At 29.4% G+C, this 15,867-nt stretch overlaps 1 protein-coding gene across 3 annotated transcripts; it reads left to right on the top strand.

Annotated features, from left to right (window-relative positions):
* Window positions 1-10,048: 10,048 nt before the first annotated feature.
* LOC107888598 (myb-related protein 306) lies at window positions 10,049-11,617 on the top strand. 3 transcript variants are annotated; one of them, XM_041077430.1, is made up of 3 exons: window positions 10,049-10,560; window positions 10,661-10,790; window positions 10,869-11,617. In XM_041077430.1, the coding sequence occupies exon 3, from the start codon at window positions 11,059-11,061 to the stop codon at window positions 11,503-11,505; it is 447 nt and encodes a 148-aa protein (XP_040933364.1). In that variant the 5' UTR covers window positions 10,049-10,560; window positions 10,661-10,790; window positions 10,869-11,058; the 3' UTR covers window positions 11,506-11,617. The 3 variants fall into 3 exon arrangements, with proteins under 3 accessions (XP_040933364.1, XP_040933363.1, XP_040933362.1); XM_041077429.1 differs by having other exon boundaries at window positions 10,145-10,560; window positions 10,883-11,617; XM_041077428.1 differs by having other exon boundaries at window positions 10,145-10,560; window positions 10,661-11,617.
* Window positions 11,618-15,867: the final 4,250 nt, after the last annotated feature.

The following is a 15,867-nucleotide window of genomic DNA, read 5'->3' as shown; positions in this document are numbered from 1 at the left end:
TTCAAGAGAACTTAGTGAGTTTTAATACATAATACCTTGGTGGGTACTTTCATAACATCGAATATACACCTATACGCCAGTTTCCATACTTAACATATCATTTCTATTTTGGGTGGGCACTTTCACAAAATCAGACTTACACATATACGCCAACTGTCATAATTATGTGTCAGCTTTCACTTTACTACTTGGCTAACTTAAGATCTTACTAAACAATATTCTATTATCTTCTTCTTCTTAGATCAACAAGGCTACTTCCCAAAGGATTATCTTTACAGAACCTACTTCATGTGGATTTCCCCTTCACACGAACAAACATTTAACATTTTTCTCAAAATAGTCATTCACAAATAATATTCACTGGTGGATACTCACTATCCAAACTCACATTTGGTGGATTCCTAAGCTAAGATTGATACTATCAATATGCCAATCAAATCATATCCTAATTCCAAGCCCCAAATACATACTTATATTGATAATAAACTATCCAGATCATTAAGAAGAATTCTACACATCTATGTTACAAAACATAAGAATACCCAAGATATCAAGCAAATCAGATACCATAATTCCATAACGAGACATGATACAGTTCAGATAAGGCGGATACTAGGTTACTCAGATTTCAACCCTACATAGTAGATCGATGAACTCTTATATCTTTCATAACTACGAATACACCTATATTCTAATATGGTAGATTACTATAGTGAATTCCCTCTTTAACAATATAGATACATATTTACTTTCAGGAACTTTCCTTAAAACTTATTTGGTTACATCATAGAACTAATCTAACCAAATTAATTTCGGATGTATCATAACATTATCATAGAAGTATCTATCAATGAACTCTTTGAAATTATACAAAACTTACCACAAAAGAGAATCACCATGTTCTACCACACAAACATCATTGATTACGCCAATGAGACGATACAGAACTTGCCACAAAGGCTATACAGAATACGCCATAAAGGCTTAGCAGATCACGCCACATAGGCAACATACCAAATCACGTGTTTACTATCCCAATAGACTTTCATAGAAGGTGTCATGGTTTTCTCCCTTATGGACTTATACATATTTTCATGTCATGATCTGCTAGTTTGGTTTTTATATTACTGAAGGCATCACCATGAATATTCATACTGTCATATCATGCCATGAGTCTCAGCCACATGGATTTACACATCCTCATGTCGTGATCTGCCAGTTCAGTCTTTATCTACTAGAGGCATTACCATGAGTGTTTCAATAGCACATAATGCCATGGGTCTCAACCACATGGACATGCACTTATTTCATATCATGATTCACCAATCTGGTTAGCAATCTATTTGCCCTACCAGAGGCTCACAAAGGGACGTTTTACTCAAAATTCACTTACCTAGATTTGTTCACACATATGATTGATTCGTACTCTCCCATATTAGACTTTTCTTGTATACTTACCAGTTAACTTTCTATTCAGTCAATACTTCATACATTTCATCATCACGCATGTAACATCTTTACTATGCTTCATACACTTACTAGTTATCTGAGATATCATAACCATTTTTATATATACCTTTTCTTAAACAGTTCACATGTAAGATCCAGAAGAGAAAGTCACCTAAACTGTAACTCGAAGCTCCAAACTCGGACATCCTTCTCGAGCTAGTAGCAGCAACTGCTTAAGGAACACAGAATCATCATTAAAATCCATTTACATACAAATTTCTAGCTTCTTATGTAATGACCCAAAATTCACGGGCATCGAAAAAGTGCATTATCAAGCCTCTGTCTTAATAAATTGAATTTGTAAATAATTAATAGAAATATTTATAAGTCTAGTAGTGTGTTTAATTAGGCTTTAATTAGGTGAATTTAATTTAATTAGGAGAAATTAGGAAAAATGATTAAATTGAATAAAGGGTAAAAGTTTAATTATAGATTTAAGAAAACTTAAGGGGCTAAATATGTGAATGAATGAAGAAAATATGTCAGTATTTGAAATGTATATTGATTGAAAAGAAATTAGTGATTTGAATTTGATTGGAAAATGAAATAAAAATATGAATTAAATAAAAATGAATTAGTTTAAGAATATGTGTGAATATGTGAATTGTGTATTGATTGAAAAGTGGTTTGAATTGAATCGAAATATGATTATATGTGATTATCTGAAATATTATTGGTATTGAATTGTTTATTGATTAGAAAATGGAAATGTGAATTTGAACTGAATGAGAATTGAATTGAATTGTGAATTTGAATTGAAAGTGAAATTGACATTGAAAGTGATTTGAAATGTGAATTTGGAGACCCTATTAAATAGTCGGGCTGAATCGAATATAGTTGGCATGCCATAGGATTGAAAGAGTTCAGGGATACTTCGACCTCGAGTCGATGAGACACTGGGTGTCACTATTTTACTTCGGATAGATTCGACGAGGTACTTGCTTCGGCTCTGCCGATGAGACACTAGGTGTCAACTTTGCTTCGAACTATCCGATGAGGCATTGGGTGCCAATCTGGTGTGTTTGGTTGGATCCACGTATCCGCCAAAGTCTGAGTCTGTTAATAGGGGTAATTAAGTGGAAAGTTAAATCAACTGAATTGAATCGATTGAGCCATTGGAAAGAAATGAGAAAGTAGATTATAAATTGAAAATGTGACTTGCATTTGTGAATGGAATTAAAATGTGAGATTTGAAGTATGAAATTAAGGTTTATGAATTTGCTAAAATATCGAATTATTGATTTTGAAATCAGTTGAATAAATGAAATGAGAAAATTAAATGAATTGATCGATTGAACTATTGAAAGTATGAGAAAGTGAAATTATGAATTCAAATGTGAATTGAAATTGAGATATCGAAATAAGAAGTGAAAATAGAATGAATTGAAAATAATGAAATAATGTATGAGTTAATTGAATATAATCTTCTGAATTAATTATAATTATTTTTATTGAAAAATGTTTGTTTAAATAATTATTGAAAGTCTAATATTGTAAAGTTTTAGATATGAAATAGAATAAGTTATTGAATTGGGATATAGAAATGAAATATATGAAATAATGATTTTATGAAATGGTTATTGATGAAATGCATGAAAATGGGTATTGATATAATAATTAAAATAAAGAAAAGCTATTTAAGATTTATATTATTAGAATAAATTTAAAGTTTAAATGCATAAATGATTAATTGAAGGTAAAATAGTGGTAAGATTTAATGTGTATATATATTGTCTTTTCCTTAAGTATTTGAATTATAGTAATACCACTGGGTGTATACTCAATATACGGTTTGTTTCCATGTGCAGATTAGGTGCAGAAATTTTGAAGAGTTAAGATTACAAGTGTTCATCTCATCACATCTTCAAGCAACAAGAGGGTACATTTTAAAATTTTGAATAGAATGGCATGTAGTTAGGAAAAATTAAGTATATCCCAAGTGGTAGTAATGGATTTAAATATAAATTATTTCAATTTATTATTTGTCCGTTTTTATGTTCAAATATAATAATAATTAGCCAAGAATTACTTTGGCACCAAATGTAATATTCCTATATTAGGTTCCTTGAAGCGAATATGGTATAGGGGTGTTACATCTTAATCATAGATAACCCCTATGCAAGGCCTTATATTCATAACCTACTGTTCATAAGCTTCTTAACAGTCTTATTCTTTCAAAAACTTAACATGTAAAGCTATTATATTTACCAGAAGGTGGAACAACCACTAATTAAATCAAGAACCTTAACTTCTAGCTTAATAAGGAAGAGATAATGTTTAAATTAAGAAAAATAACCAGAGAGTAATTTTGAAGGAAGAATAAACTTCCTTACAAACCTTTTTTGCATACGCATATAACCAATATCTTCTGAGTGGAACTTAAAAAGTTCACTTGAATACAGGCTTTGCCTTTCTTAATATCTGAGAGAAACATAAATGAGAATCTTGTATAATTGATATTTGACCAATAAATCTAATTGGCTTTTAACTAGATCATTTTATAGAACCCATTCAACATACTGCTCAGATCACTGTGTGTGCTATACCTTTAGCGGTTAACCTCACTAGGCTTACTTTTTACTTATTATGTCCTTGTCTTAAATAGTAGAATAACCTGAGACAGAATCCTTAATCATTTCTACGGTGGATACATTTCGCCAAACTCTAGTCCGTCAAAAGAATATTAATTAGCGAATTACACTACGCCAAATAGATAACTTTGCCACAACACGCCTTCTTTTCAGATCTTCCAAACTTGGGGTGTAACAAGAACGATGTGGTCATACTCGAAACAGAGGCAACCTTGGCAGTTACAAAAATGCTTGTTGATGATGTTACCGGTAGCGTCTTTGCACCATCGCTTGGGATGATGACCGGGAACAGTTTCAACATTGGCCTAGCAACTTACTTTTTTTGCCTTTGAATCAAAGAATCTTATGCTCTCTTCCTCACTATTGCTACTACAAGAATGGCGAGGCGAAGGCGAGGAACTCATCTTTCTACTGGAGTTTCACTAGAGAATGATTAATGTCGGTGTCAATGGTGCACAGATAAACAACAATTCGAAGAGAGATGGTGGAGAGAATGGTTTTGATGGTGTCCGATTGAAGCTCCAATAGCTATAGACGATGGCGGCGGTTAGGGTTCATTCAGGGGAAGAAGAAAAAAAAAGGAAACTGGGAAAAAGAAAGGACAATTGGGAAAAATAAAAAAATAAAAAAAGTTTTTAAAAGTACTTTTATTAATTTTTAATATATTTTTTAGATTATGACATCATCATGATGCCATTAATGCAACATGCCACAATCTTATTCTACCACCTGTCTTGAACTTAACAATGTTACAAAAAAAAAGTATCAGTTTAGTTGGTGGAAAAAAAGTTCAGGTACCAACCTAGGATAAAAAAACATAAAGTACCAATTTGGGAGAAGTGGACAAGGTCATGTACCAATTTTATATTTTTCCCTTTTAATAATTTATTATACCCTATAGAACACTTGCCACCCCTTGGTCCTACTTGTGGAGTTTAAAAATTTCACAGGCAATATACTAAATATTTTTCCTTATACTTTATAAAACAAAATATCTGTATAGATATTTGAAATTTTTTTTTACAACATCATAATATTATATCATCATTGATTAAAATGATACTTCATCTCTCTTTAATGTCATTTGAATATCTTTCAATATTTGTTTTTCAACTAAGCTTTCATATATATATATAAACCAATGATTAATTGGCTTAAATATTACACTATACAGATTGATGACATAAATAATACCTCTTTGTAAAGATAAATTAATATAAAACAAGATCACAACACCAAATACTTGCTCGGGAAATGCTTGGACAAGATTGAGCCACGTATTTAAAAGTGTCCAAGTGTCACGGGCTACGGTTCAAAGCCCGTGATCAAAGGACAAAAGAACATCCCATGGATGTCTACATATTAAATGGGGCTCATTTGACCCATTTGAACTGACTCGATTTAAAGAACAAATGACGAAGCCCATCTACTTGAAGCTATTGTGGCCTAGTGAAACACTTATGGTAAATTAAATGTACCTTGGTAAATAAGGAAAGTAATATTTGAAGATTTGTAATCTGATAAGATTTGATTTTGTAATCTTGGAGATTGTGTAAATCTCTTAATTGTAGATAGGCTTCGATCTCTTCTGTCGATGTAACTAAATCTATATCGTCGATTTTGGGGGAGCTCAACTATAAATAGAGAGTCTTCCCCTCATTTGTAGTCATCCATTGTATTCTATTCTTTGAGTTAAAAGACTGTATTGAGAGCATTTACTCAAACACTTGACGTGTTTTGCTTTTCTATGGCTATTATGCTCTTTCGAGCTTATTTTGTCTTTGAGATTGCTTTCACTATATTTTGGTGCCTTAGAGGAATTTTGCGAGAATCCTCACTTTGCGAGAGTTAGACTAACTTAAGCACATTTAAAGCAAAGGAATTGCCTTAAGTTGCACGAATTGCGAGACCAAAGGTCTAGCCCCGTGACGCAAGTCTATCCTGTGAGATCAGCCCAAGCTTTATGATAAGGGTTTGCTACTTTGTCAAGACCTGGTCCAAGATCTATTTAATCTACAATAATATAAATAATTATTAATTTATAGACATAATATTTAAAAACAAAATGTTGTGCAAGTAAGCATTATCAAATATCAAATAATAATAATTGAATATCTTTTGGGATGGAAATAAAACTTATCAAATAATACTAAAAACTATTTTTCTTTTCAGTGATTTTTTATAAGCTAATTGAATGGAAATGTTTTATTAATGAATGAATTTATAGTGCTATAATTTAATTTTAATCAGTATTTAATAATAATAAGTCTAATTAAGTGATAATAACCATAACGTTAATAAAATAAAATAATTAAATTTATTTTACATTTTAAATTAATAATTTATTATTGAAAAAAATGCCAAACCTATCTATTGGTTTTATATTCAAGGTTGATAATAGAAATGATATTAATAAAATAATTATAGTTATTGTTAGACCCAAAAATATCAAGTGAGGAGTGAATTGTGATTTTCAAAAACTTCTACAAACTTTTTTAAATTGAAAGGAGAATGAAGAAAAACTTGAACACTTTGATTTATAGTGGTTTGGCCCAAATTATTTATCTCTAACCTTAATATATCTCAACTAAAGAATTTTCCAATTCACTATAAAAATAAAAAGTATAACCTTTACAATCATTATTTTTTCAAAGGCTTGAATAGAACATTCCCTAACTTTTATGGCTTAACAAGAATTCTCTAGTTTTGCCAGAGGCTCAATTAGTAATCTCTTAATCCACTAAAGATTTTCTATCCTAAAATCTTAAATACAATCTTTAATATAAAGAGAAAATTGAACAAACAAATAATCAACATCTGATTCGTGTGTGCTTACAAGTAAAAGCTCTAAATTCAATAAAATGAAAATGATAAAAGATTTAACAATAAACTCTTAAAGAATATATACAAGAGAAAATAGTTGAATAAAATTTGATGGTTTGAAGCTAGTGGAATGAAAAACAGTCGTTAAGCTACGTATCGATAATTTAGAATAATGTATATGTACCTTAAGAAAAATCTTTGTACCTACCCCTTCTAGAAATCTGTCCACCATGAATTATACTCAAATGATATAAGAGGGTAATAAGACTTAAAACATACAACTTTTGGGAATTAGTAGATTTAGCCATCCATTTTGATTGAGAATTTGAAGAAAATGGATGGGTAGGTCCAAGACGATTTAGAAATCTTTAATGCCCAATTATGGTAGGTAGCCACATTAACTATAAACACATGTAGGAGGAAAATGGGCACATGGAATTCTTGGTATGCACTGTCATATGTTGTATATATAACAATTTTTTATTGAATTTGGTGTGTTGTTTTGGGTCCTTATGTTTCTCAACCTCTCTAATTTTGGAAAATTGAAATTATAATTTGATAACTTTGGATACAATATAACAATGTAACATGGATTATTAATGATTCAATAGATATGTAAATATTAATATTGGAATATCTTAATTCCACATTTAGATTAAAAATATCATCACATATTCCTTTTTTTCAATTCTTAATTTTTATTTTATTACATTTTTAATATATTTAGTATTATTTTTACATGTGTTTAGTAATAAACTAAGGAGAATTTTCGTTTATTTCGAAAATATCTTATTTTTATAAAAAATTTTATTCATTTTTTAATTTCAAATTTAAATTTATATCAAGCAATTTCCCCTAAAATCATGTCTAATTACCTATAAAAAGTCACTTCCGATTTAAAAAACTCACATGCATAAGTCTGCATAAAAAATATATATTCTACGAATATATGCAATGAAACATATTAATGATATTGAAAAATGGGATAATTGCAAGTTTTTATCCCAATATTTTAATAAAATTGTTAATACGAAACTTATACTTTTTGTCTTGTCTTTTGATACTCCATCCTATTAAAATGTGTTATAATTTAATAGGTCTCGTTGGATGAGCGATACGTGATATTGTTGTTCAAAAGAAAGAGGCAGGGGACAGGGATTTGAGAAAAAAAGATTTCTTTTCATTCTTATAAAAGTTTTGTTTTTTGCTCACATGGCATTATTTACAGGGAAAATTTTAATTGATGAAATCAAGGGATTTGAAAATAATTATACCAAATATATTTTAAATGCAGAATAAAAACACTAATAAGCCTTTAAAGTGTTTGTTCGGAAACCATTTAATATTAATCAATATCATAATTAAAACTAAAAACACCTATCTATTTAGTCATCCGAGTTTATTTGCGTTCATATTTTGGTCACTCATTTCAAAAATTTGTTATTTTAGCCACTCTACCATTAAATGCCTTTGGTCACCAAACGAAATGTTGATGTGATAGTCTTTTGATTGATATAATAACAAATTTAGCCCTTAACACTTTGCATATTTTGTCAACTTAGTCCTAATTCTAAGAAAATTCAACAAATTTAATCATCAATGTTTACACATTTTATCAATTTTGTCTAAATTCTAAAAATCTAAAAAAAAATTATAATTTTAAAAACTTGAAAATATATATTATTTATTATATAAAGACATAAAATATAAAATATTAAAAAAAATTACATTATAACTTTTAAATCATCTTTGGCCATTAAAAATTAGGCCTATAAGATTGTAACACTCGTTAAAATAATGTAAATATATTTTAATTTTTTTTGATAATGTAAACAAATAATTACATTATAACTTTTTATATTTTATGTCTTTTTATAAAATAAATAATACATATTTTCAAGTTTTTAAAATTATAATTTTTTTTTATTTTTTAGAATTTTGACGAAATTGACAGAATTGTAAACATTGAGAGTTAAATTTGTTGAATCTTTAATAATTAGGATCAATTTGATAGATCGTGCAAAGTATTAAAGGGTTAAATTTATTAGTATACCAATTAAAAAACTATCACGTCAACATTCTATACGGTGACCAAAGACATTAAACAGTAGAATAATTAAAATTTTATCTTATAAAAGAATAAATATTATTTTAGAATATTTATATTTTTTATATTTTGATAAATTTTTAAAAAAATAAATACTCATAATAAGAATGATAAAATTTAAATCAAAGCTATTATAATTTTTACCATCACAACTTTTTCATTTAAATTAAAACCATATTTTTATATTAATATTCTATAAATTTATTAAATAATTTTTTAATCTAGATTGTGTCAAAATTTTCTCTCACGGTGACGTCAAGTCTTTACTATTTTAGGATCAAATTTGTTGAGATCTCAAAAAAAAGAAAAAAGAAAAAAAAGGACACAACCTCGTCGAATACTTATTTTTCTATTTACAAAATTTAAAAACTAAAATTTTATTTAAAAATTACCAAATTTTTTATCACTCAAAATCCTAGCGAAATTAACTAAAGGCGGATTCTCGTTAGGACTTAAGAACTTCAAAATTTTATTATGTTTTAGTCATTTACGTTATAGTTTTGTTACGAAGTGATTACTCTACTGTTAAGTTTCGTTACCTCCCTAATGGTGATCCTGCATGGCAATCCAAATGAGTTTTAAATGCCAACTTAGATGTCTTACGTGGTAGTATAAATTAAAACCCAAGTTGGCATTTAAAATCCATTTGTATTGCCACGTAGGACTGCTGTTAGGGATGTAACGGAGTTTAACGTAAAATGACCATTTCGTAACAAAAGGATAAAGTAAATTACTAAAATATAATTTGAGGTAAATAAAAGTGACTATTTTTATAATTTACCCAAGTTTTAATTAAATCTTTAAAAAATTTTAAAAAAATTAATTAAAGTCTTGAAATCTATTTATAAATTTTCATAAAATCTCAATTTTTGAAAATTGTCACTAAAATCATAAAAAAAAAATCTTAACCCTGGTGCCCGGCAGTGAATTTAACATTCCTTTTTTGTTGTTGCTTTTTCTTTTACAACGCCAGGACTCATATTTGCCGTAAATACTAAAAACTCCATTATTCGAGACTAGACCATAATTGTTTTTTCTTCTTTAGAGGAACAAAAATTGTCGAGCAAAACCCGCATTGAATGCCACGCGATGTGGTGTTGTGAGCCATTGTCTCTGCCACAACTGAGCTGACTTTAGCATTGCCTGCTCCCTGCTCACTCTTCCTTGAGTTAATGCTCTTGCTGTCACCTTTTGACTCTTTGGCATGGAAGTAATTGGAACTTTTATGTTTTTGAAGGCTACCCTTTTACACCTTTCAGGTCAGCATCCTCTCTCTCACTCCCTCTTTTCTATATATGCAAACCAGGACCAACTAATCCTTTACCTTAGACCCTAGTCTTAAAAGTTTCCAAGGAGAAAATAATAATAATAATAATAATAATAATAACAATAAAGAAATGGGGAGACCACCTTGTTGTGACAAAGCTGGTTTGAAGAAAGGTCCATGAACTCCTGAAGAAGACATCATCTTGGTATCTTATATTCAACAACATGGTCCTGGGAATTGGAGGGCTGTTCCTACAAATACAGGTTATTGGCTTAAACTTATTTTCCATTTTTCAGCTACATTCAAAATTTTGTAGTATTGAAATTCTTAATCTTTTTTTGTTTCTGGTTTCCTGATTTCCAGGGTTGCATAGATGTAGCAAGAGTTGCAGGCTTAGATGGACTAATTACTTAAGGCCTGGGATTAAGAGGGGAAACTTTACAGATCATGAAGAGAAATTGATAATCCACCTTCAAGCTCTTTTAGGCAACAGGTATAATCTAAGAACTCATATTATGTAAACTTTTATCTGTGGAGTTTTATGAATAAGTGGGGTATTCAAATTGTGCAGATGGGCTGCAATAGCTTCTTACCTTCCTCAGAGAACTGACAATGACATTAAAAACTATTGGAACACTCACTTGAAGAAGAAGCTGAAGACGATCAATGGCAGTGAAAGTTATTCTAGAGAAGGGTTTTCATCAGAAAAACACCAAATTTCAAGAGGCCAATGGGAGAGAAAGTTGCAGACTGATATCCAAATGGCTAAACAGGCTTTATCTGATGCATTGTCACCAGAGAAATCAAGTGGTTTAGCTTCAAAACCAAGAGGATATGCATCAAGCACTGAGAATATAGCTAAGTTATTGAAGAAATGGATGAGAAATCCACCAAAACCTGTTTCAAGTGATAATATGGGAGGGATTGGGACTCCATGGAAGGAAAACAAAAGCAGCAACAGCATTGAAATGTCTGAGGTTTTTGAGTCATTGGAAGTGTTTGAATCATTTGATTCTTCAAATTCTGATTTCTCACAATCTTTGTCACCTGATCAAGCAAGCCTTTTCCAAGATGAAAGTAAACCAGATGTGAATGAACTAGGGCAACTCACATTGCTTGAGAAATGGCTTTTTGATGATGGTGCAAGTCAAGGGAAAGATGACCAGCTTAGTGATATCAAACTAGATGGAAATGCTATTTTTTTCTAAAAATGAAATGGGGGAATTGTTTTACAGACTTTTTTTGGTGGATTCTTTTGGTCTTAGCTTATTTTTTTTTGCTATAGATCTTGTTCAATGAAGATATCTTGCATTTTAATTATGAGATGAATTAGGTTCTTGTGATTCAACTTTTCATAATTTAATTTTCATATTTTACATAATTTAAGATTTAATCTATGTAATTTTAAAAGTTAAAAATTCAACTTTTTTATCTTTTTAATTTAAAAATTTTAGTTGAATCATTATCCACATTGGTAATTTCTGTTCCTACAAAGAGGGTAACCTAATTAATATGAAAAGTTGGTAAATTTGACCAAAAAAAAACTAACAACATTAATGATTGGATTGTAATTTTTAAATTATATATAAATATAAAATAAGTTAATATTTAATTTTTAGAGTGTATGGACTAAATCTCAAATTTTATCAAAATTTATAAACTTACAACATATTTTAACCTTTAAAATGTATATTTCCATTTAATGCATTATTACTATTAAATTCAAAGGAAAAAAAAAGTTAGTAACACTTCTTTTTAAGTGTCATAATTGATAAATGTTTTTCCATCCCCTTCTATTTTATAATGGGATAAATCTTAAAATTATATATAATTTTCGTTTAACGTATCATTGTATATATAAAATTTTAATTTAATTTAATTCTCACAAATTATTAATATAATTTTTGATATAGCATTATTTCATTTTTATATATTGCATAAAGAAATAATTATATTTATCCAATAAAAAATAGATTGATATATTTATTTTTTTAAATGTGTATGATTGAATCAAAATTAAAGTTTCATGTGCGTAATCACACCGAATTAAAACTACACATAAAATCAAAATTCTTGTATAATTTTAAGATTTATCCCAAATATAATTAGAATAAAGGTGGCAAATATTGAAGTGGGCTAGAACTTTGTTTTAACAACTTATTGTGAAGTAAATAATATTGAGGAAACTTTTGATGCATTTATGTTTGCAATAATGATAACTAGCATGATTCTCACTCGTGCTTTGTGTTGGGTTGATTTTTTTTAATTAAATTATAGAGTAAAAATTTAAATGTTACTTTATGCTTAAAGTTCTTGTACTCTTCATATATTTGGAATTTAATCCTTATACTTTTTGACATTTAAAATTTAAGTCCATTTGTTAACACCGTTAAAATCCTTATGTTAAATTTATTGATGTGACATTTTAAAATTAAAATAAAAAACTTTCCTTGATATCTATGTAACAAAAAATAATATTCTAATTTACTTGAATTTAATAGAGAATGTTAACGGTGCTAACAACTTTTAAAATTCACCAAAACAATTTAATCAGAATAAAATATTTAGACTAACTAATGACAATATGTACCAAATTATGTTAGAATTAAAGTATAGAGATTAAATCTCAAATATAAGTAAAATATAGGGATCAAAACTAAAATTGAACCATTCTTATATAATCTGAAAAAAGTATATGGATTAGAATTGAAAATTTAAGAAATGGACATGTGTCCAAATAAAAGTAATTGAGTTTATCAATAGAAAATGGGTCAGAAAAAGATGGGAAGCTTTTGCAAAGGAGCAACTGAGTGGACCAAAGAAAGAGCAAACATGATGGGTCATAAGTATTGGGCCGATATAGACCAGGCAGGGAGAGGATCCAGCATCATCAGCTGATGCAAACTAACCACTCTTTAATGATTCCTAGAATGATGCCAATTGCTTACAAATAAAATATTGCATTCTAAATCACCAGAGTTAAATGAGATGGTGATGGTCTTTTTTACTTTAATCAGTAGTTGAGGGTTTAATCTTCTAGAGCAGCTTTAAAACTTGTGGCCAGCATTTACCCCTTAATAGACTTACAGAATATGGATAATTAATTACTGGGCTCACTCCGATAATGCATTCTAGTACGGATTTTTACAACAATTTTATATAAGGATTGCTGTAACCTTGTTCAAATTATTATGAATGAATTTCAGAGTTTTCTCTCCTCAAATCTTCAAATTCTTCTCATTTCCTTAAAGTTTACTTTGGTTAAAATCCTTAACATATTTTTAATTTTTTGAATTTTTAATAATTTATTAATCAAATTTGTCGAATTAGTTGAACCGATGGCATGACTAGTTCAACTATTAATCCGATTCTAAAAACATTGTTTAAAAAGAAATAAGAAGCATTTTCCATCAAAATAGTCTTCATTCTCCATATATGAAGCTTTTTCGATCTACATGGAGGTAGTAGACATTTACATAACGTTCAAGAACTGGAACATGAGATACAGTGGCGCAACTTTTGCCTTTGTGAGGTTCATAAGAGGATGGCATGAAGAAAGCTACGAAGTTTGGTAATAACGGGTTGATGAATGGTTCATATTTTCCGATTGGATTATTTTAAATTTTTTTAATTTTTAAAATTTGAAATTTTAATATTAATATAAAAATAATTATTAATTTTTTAATTAAAATTTTAGTGAGTAATATATGAAAATAATATATTGATATGACATTACGTATATGATAATATGCCACATTATAGTAGAACTTAATAAATTTAAAAATTATCATTTGATGAGGAATGATATTTTAAAATTTCAAAAGTATAAAGAATAAAAATGATCAAATTAAAGTACAAGGACTAAATTTATAACTTTCATAAAGTATAGATACTAATGGCAGAATTCAACCAATTCAATAAATATATAATAAATTTCAAACTTTTCACAATTATACCAACGAAAGTTTTAATTAGAAATGTAGTGAAGTTGCATCAATCAACAGCAAGTTTCTATCTTCACATCAAGATTTCCATATTTAATCTCAATTATTGGGTTGTGTTGGTAAAATTGGAGAGTCCTAATGTCACTTTGCTATGTCACAATGTTTTCTGAAAAGGGATATAATTAATTATGTGATTAGATGGATTAGATACTTTTTCTTTTATGACCCAAAACGACACCAAATCAGTAAACATTTTACATCGGGGCATCACTAGTTGGGTTGGCTTAGCCACTAGCAAATTGTGTCCATCATTAATTCAACATCTTCTTAATCACAATCATATTCTTATGTCTTTATATATAAATCACAAACCCATCCAATAGAATCTTGGTATTTATTGTAAAAACCAATAAATCATATTTCTTTTAAATAAATAAGAAAGTTGATTCTCTATCATTCTTTTTAATCTCTTACAGTTGGCTCAAATAAAAAGCAATTCTACTGTGTGTTCTCAAATATTCTTACATATATAGGAATTAGGAACAAAACAACGCTTTTCTTCCTCTAAATATCATCTTAGCCTTAACGGGACAGTCAGGAACTTAAATTATTTACATATATAATTGGTGCAGAATTAATTAATTTTATACACTTTTTATAGTTTAAAGGGAACAGCATTTGCCAAGCTTAAACAATATGTATAAAAATCATCATGAGTGAGGCTTCATCTCCACGTTCTCCTCCGTCAACCATGGGGGAAGACAAAGCTACTAAAAGAGTTCGCTTTTGGTATGACTATCCCAAGAGTGGAGATCATATGATGGCTGTTGATCATTAGGAGAGCTCTAAGTTGGATGACAAGCACTCGTTTGCGAGTGCGTCATTCAAAGATATGCTGGTTGGCTCAATGAGGACGGCAGGTCTAGTTTCGAAAGATAAGGACGGTGATGATATACGGTTACTTGACGGTGATGTGATTGTTGGGACAGAGGATGGTATCTCATCTATTAGATTCTCAGACCGTGTACATCAACTCTTGTATAAGAGTATGTCCTAGACGTTGTTGTCAAATTATTGGGACGAAAGATTGACTATCATCCCCTATCCAATAGAATTTTCTTTTGGACCTTAAACTTGAACTGCGTACTAAATATGAGAAGGTCCTTGACAAAGAAGAGTTATTATGGATGCAAAAATCCAAGGTGGAATGGATTCAACAAAGGGATCATAATACAAAATTCTTTCACAGCAAGACTCTCATGAGGCGAAAATTTAATAAAATTTCAGCTTTGAAGATTGGTGGTAATTGGTGCTATGATGATCAGGAGCTTTAGAAGGAAACTATTCTTTTCTTCTTCTCCCTCTACTCATTGAACGACCAAAGCCATGGTATGTTTGTTCTGCATGGTAAAGGAGGAGATTCAAAGTACTATGTTTAGCATGGGACCCTTGAAGGCTCGGGACCGGATGGGCTTCATGCCTTATTTTATCAAAACCAATGAGAGATTGTTGGCCCAGATGTGTGTGATTAGGTACATGGAATTTTTTTCTAGTCAACCCCTTGATTGTAACATCAATAAAACTCTCTCGGTCTTTATTCTTAAAAATTAGAGTCTTGAAACTATC

The sequence above is a fragment of the Gossypium hirsutum genome, chromosome A09 (genome assembly GCF_007990345.1).
Source record: "Gossypium hirsutum isolate 1008001.06 chromosome A09, Gossypium_hirsutum_v2.1, whole genome shotgun sequence".
NCBI classification, from domain to species: domain Eukaryota; kingdom Viridiplantae; phylum Streptophyta; class Magnoliopsida; order Malvales; family Malvaceae; genus Gossypium; species Gossypium hirsutum.
The sequence above is the reverse complement of the archived record's forward strand: the minus strand, read 5'-3'. Positions and strand labels throughout refer to the sequence as shown.